The sequence below is a fragment of the Psammomys obesus genome, unplaced genomic scaffold (assembly GCF_907164565.1).
Source record: "Psammomys obesus unplaced genomic scaffold, mPsaObe1.curated_primary_1811, whole genome shotgun sequence".
NCBI classification, from domain to species: Eukaryota; Metazoa; Chordata; class Mammalia; order Rodentia; family Muridae; genus Psammomys; species Psammomys obesus.
In genome coordinates, this window is record NW_026590809.1 from 145,256 (window position 1) to 151,617 (window position 6,362).

At 51.1% G+C, this 6,362-nt stretch overlaps 1 protein-coding gene across 1 annotated transcript; it reads right to left on the minus strand.

Annotated features, from left to right (window-relative positions):
• Positions 1-715: 715 nt before the first annotated feature.
• Positions 716-5,935, minus strand: LOC129678298 (uncharacterized). Its single transcript, XM_055609047.1, is given in 1 exon segment — positions 716-5,935. A coding segment is annotated over 1 exon segment (5,220 nt).
• Positions 5,936-6,362: the final 427 nt, after the last annotated feature.

Consider the following 6,362-nt stretch of genomic DNA (forward strand, 5'->3'; position numbering starts at 1 on the left):
GGTAAGGCCTTTTTAAGCCTAATCCGAAAGGTGAGGCCTATGTCCTTTCGATCTTTATAAACCCGGAGGCCCCATCTAAATCCTTGTGAAGTCCAAATCTGGAGTTTGGCTTGTGGAGTAAATTGAATCAACAGGGGATTGCACCATCACTTGGTTTTGCCCTGGGGATTACATACCCCCAACGTGGTTTGTTGGAGAGGCGTATTAAGAGGGACGGATGTTGGATTTTTTCTTTTTACTGTAATATAGTCCTAGGAGGAGGAGGGCTTCCAGTGAGTGTCTCCTGAGGTTTCACATCCCCATGAGGCACAAAAATATTGATCTGTCCACCCACACTTATGATGGAGAGCTCTATTCCGATGTGTACCGGGACAGACATAAATACCCCATACCCCACTGCCGGGAGGGCCTCATAGAAGGGCCCTCCCAACCGAGTTGATGCAGCTTGGTTCAGTGGCCCGTCCTGGGGTTATCCGTTCAGGCGCTCGGCCCCCAGGTGGAGGCCAAAAGATATCAGGAACTGCCCAGTCGGTATCTGCTCCAAGGGCAAGGGCACAGAGATCCACTTCTAAATCTGGCCAATGGGGCTGAGCCCCAATAGAGGAGCTTGTCATGACTATATCCCCCGCCTGGTTTTCGATGACCCAAGTATAATTGTAAACCTGATGAGGGGAAGCATAAGTTATTTCTAGACTCAAAATTAAACACAAGCCTATTAGGGTTCCCCACGAGTCAATCTTATCTTTAAGGGATTTTGGGTGCGGTGAAGTTTCCATTTGGCTTTCGACTCCGGGTGGTTGGGTTGGAGTTCGGAATCGGCGGCTTTCACGTGGGAGGCGTGGACCCAGGCTGCGATGCCGTCTACCTTTAGGGCCGTGGGTGTCGTTAGTAGTACAGTGTAGGGTCCCTTCCAGCGCGGCTCTAGGTTCTTGGTCTGATGTCGTCGCACCCAGACCACGTCCCCGATCTGGAATTGGTGGGGTATCACAGGTTGATTTAGCTGTTCTTGGTACGCAGCTGCCAGTGGTTTCCAGACCTCCCGTTGTACGATTTGCAGTGCCTGCAAATGAGCTTGGAGAGAAGGTCGAGAGAAAGAGGCTATGTCAGGGTCGAGGAAGTGGGCAGCTGGCGGTGGGGCACCATAAAGGATTTCAAAAGGAGTAAGTCCATGAGGGCCAGGTGTATTTCGGGCCCTATACAGTGCTAAGGGGAGGAGGGTCACCCAATCCCTAACGCCAGTTGCAAGCGTTAATTTAGTTAAAGTCTCCTTAATAGTTCTATTCATTCGTTCTACCTGTCCTGAGCTTTGGGGACGATAAGCACAATGTAATTTCCAATCAATCCCCAGTAGTGTGGCCACCGACTGACTTACCTGGGAGACGAATGCAGGGCCGTTGTCAGAGCCCAGTGCCTGTGGCATACCGTACCTGGGGAAGATTTCTTCCAAAAGCTTTTTGGTGACGATTCTGGCAGTTTCATGTTTGGTAGGGTAGGCTTTTACCCATCCAGAAAAAGTGTCCACGAACACCAGCAGATACCGATATCCATATAGTCCAGGCTTGACTTCTGTGAAATCAACTTCCCAATGGGTTCCGGGTCGGTGTCCTTGGACTCTGGTCCCGGGACCCACCTTGCTGTGTCCCGCATTCACTTGTGCACACACTGTGCACCCTTCTGCCACTTGCTGTAGAATCTTGTCTTTTCCCAGCAGATGGTAGGTGTTTTCTTCTTTTTCAAGAAGGGCTTTCATTTTTCTGTAACTCAGGTGGGTCAGTTTATGGAGATAATCAACTAAGTAATAGGTCAAACGCTGGGGCCACACTAGTTTTTCCTCCAATGTCCATTTCAGCGTTTTAGGGTGGTAGGTAGCCCCCATTTCTTTTAGTAGGTTCTGGTCTTCCTGGCTATATTGGAAAACAGGCCCTTGATCTCGTGTAGGGGAGTCTATGATTGTTTCCTCTATTGTCAGGACTTGAGAAACGGTAGGGCTTTCCTGTTGGGCCACCCTGTGGGCAGTTTCATCTGCCAGGCGGTTACCTCGAGCCTCAGGGCTGTTCCCTTTTTGGTGGCCCGGACAGTGAATGATGCTCAACTTTAAAGGTAGGAACAACGCCTCGAGCAAGGCTAATATTTCAGCCTTGTTTTTGATTTCTTTTCCCTCTGAAGTCAACAGTCCCCTCCTTCTGTATATTTCCCCATGAATATGGGCCGTGGCAAATGCATAGCGGCTATCAGTATAGACGTTAAGCTTCTTACCTTCTGCCATCTGGAGAGCTTGAGTCAGGGCAATGAGTTCAGCCCGCTGTGCCGAGGTACCAGGTGGTAAGGCCCTGGCCCAAATTACCTTAGTCTCAGTGGTGACCGCAGCCCCTGCTCTTCGTTCTCCGTTGTCTAAAAAACTGCTCCCGTCTGTATACCAGGTGAAGTCGGCGTCAGGGAGGGGCTGATCGGTCAAATCAGGCCGGGTGCCATGTACCTCTGCAAGTATCTGGAGACAGTCATGAGTTTCTGGACTCTCCGGTAGGGGAAGTAGTGATGCTGGGTTGAGTGTTACCACAGAGCCAAAACGTACGCGGTCCGTGTCTAGTAGTAGAGACTGATAGTGGGTCATGCGGGCATTTGAAAGCCATTGGCCCGGAGGTTGTTTGACCAGGGCTTCCACTGCATGAGGAGCCAAAATTGTTATTGGTTGCCCCATTGTTAGCTTACTTGAGTCTTTGGTTAGGAGGGCAATTGCCGCAACCATCCTCAAACAGGGAGGCCACCCTGAAGCCACCGGGTCAAGTTTCTTGGACAGGTAGGCAATCGGGCGCCTCCATGGCCCCAGTCTTTGAGTCAGGACTCCTTTAGCATAGCCTTGCTTCTCATCAACAAATAGCTCAAAGGGCTTATTCAAGTCGGGAAGTCCCAATGCAGGGGAGGTTATTAAGGCCTCTTTAATGGCTGTGAAGGCCGTTTGTTGCTCATTCCCCCAGGTGAAAAGGGTACCTGGTTTGGTGAGTGGGTAGAGCGGTGCAGCCATTTCGGCAAATCCTGGAATCCAGAGCCGACAAAACCCCGCCGTTCCCAAGAACTCCCTCAACTGTTTTGAGCTTTTAGGCACTGGAATATTCAGGATTGTTTGTTTTTGTGCTCTTGTCAGCCATCTTTGACCATCCCTGATCTGATAGCCTAGGTAGGTGACTTGCCTTCGACATGTTTGGGCCTTTTTAGCTGAGGCCCTATATCCCAAAGTTCCCAAAGCCCTCAAGAGGGCCTCTGTTCCTTCTCTACATTGTTCTTCAGTTCTTGCAGCCAGGAGGAGATCATCCACGTATTGAAGCAAGATTAGGGCTGGGTGTAATACCCTAAAATTAGCCAGATCTCGATGTAATGCCTCGTCAAACAGGGTAGGGCTATTCTTGAACCCTTGGGGAAGCCTAGTCCAAGTGAGTTGTCCTGATAACCCCAACTCTGGGTCCTTCCATTCAAAGGCAAAAATGGACTGGCTCTGAGGATGGAGCCTTAGGCAAAAGAATGCATCCTTGAGGTCCAGTACTGTATACCAAATATAGGCCGGTGGTAATCCGGTCAGCAAACTGTATGGGTTAGGGACTGTTGGATGTATATCTTCCACCCTCTTATTGACCTCTCTTAGGTCCTGAACAGGGCGATAATCACCTGTGCCTGGTTTTTTTACCGGAAGGAGGGGAGTATTCCAGGGAGACTGGCAAGGGATCAAGATTCCCTGTTCCAAAAGTCTCCTTATGTGGGGCCGGATTCCTTGGTAGGCCTCTCGAGACATAGGGTATTGTCTGATGGAGACCGGAGTTGCGGTTGCTTTGAGGGGTATAACTAGAGGTGGCTGTTGGGTGGCCAGTCCCATTCCCCCTGTTTCTGCCCAGGCAGATGGGAAATTGTCCAACCAGTCAGATATGTCCTCAGCTGGAGGCCCCTCAGGGGGCCTCTCAGGCTCATGTAACCGATATTCATCATCCAAGTTAATGGTCAGGACATGTAATGGCTGTCCCTGCGGCCCCGTAATATGGGCTTTAGTCCCTTCAAAATGAATCTGCGCTTTAAGTTTCATTAATAGGTCTCTTCCAAGCAAAGGGTAAGGGCAATCAGGTACATGTAGAAAGGAATGGGTCACCTTACCAGTAGCAAGCAGTACCTTTCTTTCGGTGGTCCAGCGGCACTTCTTCCCTCCAGTAGCTCCCTGAACCCATGCTGACTTATCTGACAGGGGTCCTGGAGACGTGGTGAGCACTGAGTGTTGAGCTCCAGTGTCCACCAAGAAGGTGACGGGTTGGCCCCCCACGTTAAGGGTTATCCTGGGTTCAGGGGGGGGCTCCTGACCCCGACCTCCCTAATCCTCAAGATTGAGTAGGGCAGTTTGAGGCCGGAGTTTGCGTGGCCCCTTTGGCTTTTTCGGACAGTTTTGGACCCAATGACCTTTTTCTTTACAGTAAGCACATTGATCTTTATCCAGTGGGAAGTTTCTTCGACCTCCCAGGTCCTGTCTATTCTGCCTCTGACCTGTCACTACGGTGGCCAACAACTTACTGAATTCCCTGTTTCTCTTTTGTTCTCTCACATTCTCTCTCTCCTCTGCTTCTTTCCTCAGTCTCTCATCTCTCTCTTCCTGTGTCTCCCTCTTGTTAAAAATCCGTTCCGCCTCCTTCAGCAAATCCCGCACTGAACACTCTCTCAAGTTTTCTAGTCTTTCTAACTTCCTTCTAATATCTGGGGCAGATTGCCAGATGAAAGACATGGCCATGTTAGTCGCCTGATCTGGGCTCTCTGGATCATAGGGAGTGTACATACGGTACGCCTCTTTAAGTCGCTCCAAAAAAGCTGAAGGGGACTCTTCGGACGTCTGGGTCACTAACTTAACCTGGGCCAAATTGGTAGGGCGCCTTGCAGCCCCTCGGAGACCCGCTATAAGCAACTGGCGGTAGAGACGTAGGTGTTCCCTACCGCGCTCGGTGGAGAAATCCCAGTTGGGACGTTCCAAGGGAACGGCAGCGTCAATCCGGTCGGGTAGCTGGGTGGGTTGTCCATCATCTCCCGGAACATTTTTGCGGGCCTCTAAGATGACTCGCTGTTTCTCCTCTGTGGTCAGCAGCGCCTGGAGCAGCTGCTGGCAATCATCCCAGGTAGGCTGGTGGGTCACTAGAATGGACTCGATAAGGGCTGTTAACCTAGAAGGGTCCTTTGAAAAAGGGGGATTGTTATTTTTCCAATTATATAGGTCAGACGCGGAGAAGGGCCAGTATTGGAGTTGGCGGTCTGGCCCCACCCGCAACGGAAATGCCTGAGAGGAGGGATCAGGAGTTATTTCCCGACGCCCCCTCAGTCGCCCTGCTACCGGGGACGAGGGGGGCTCTTCTTGGGGTTCCCGTCTTGCAGCCGCCCCCTCTGGTTCCTCCACAGGTACAGGGTCTGGGTCTCCGTATGGAGGAGGTTGCTCAGTTAGGAGGTCCAGAAGGGGACCATCATCTGCCGGCAGCACTGGGGGTGTCTTCTTTTGCCCAGAGGTCTCCTTTGGATCCGACTTCATACAAACCGGAAAAAGTGTAGAGTTAGCCGGGGCTGGAACTAGTGGAGGAGAAAGAAAAGGGGCGGACGGGGTGGACCTCGGCCGAGGGGGAAGGAAAGGCTTTACCCATGGTGGGGGATTCCTGACCAGAGATTCCCATGTGATGATGTAAGGAATCTGGTCAGGATGTCCATGGGGTCCTGGATCCATGACTTTGACTTTAACCTGTAAAATAACTTCTAAGTTAAAAGTGCCATCTCGTGGCCAGCCCACATCAAAGGTGGGCCACTCCGATGAACAGAAGGTGTCCCATTTCCCTTTTCGCACATCCACCGAGAGGTTGTGGGCGATATCACGGACTTCCTTGAAATGCTGTAAAGTTAAACTTTTGGGGGTGGTGACAGTTTGTCCCATGTTTTCAGCTAGATAGAAAACACTTACTATACTTATAACAAAAATTAGACAGACAAAACACAACACAAGCCGCGCGGCACGAGATCGGCGCCAAACTAAAAGCAAAAATTCAGATGGAGACTGTGTTGGAGATCCGGTTTCTCCGTCTCCCAGATGGAGCACGTAGCCCTCGGTCAAGGGCGGAGCCCCAAAAAGCCCGAGTCGGCTCGTACTTCCAGTCAGACGGGGAGCCAAACTGGCCCCCACTCAGATGAGAGTCGGTGGGACCGAACCCACTCAGACTCTCTCAGACACCTCTGAGACGTCTCCCAGAGGTTGCGGAAGAGATTTGAGCTCGTCAGCTCCTTCTGACTTCCGCCTGATTCAGATGACCTGATCAAGTCTCAGATTGCACACTAAACAGATACAGAAAAGCACGACAAAACGA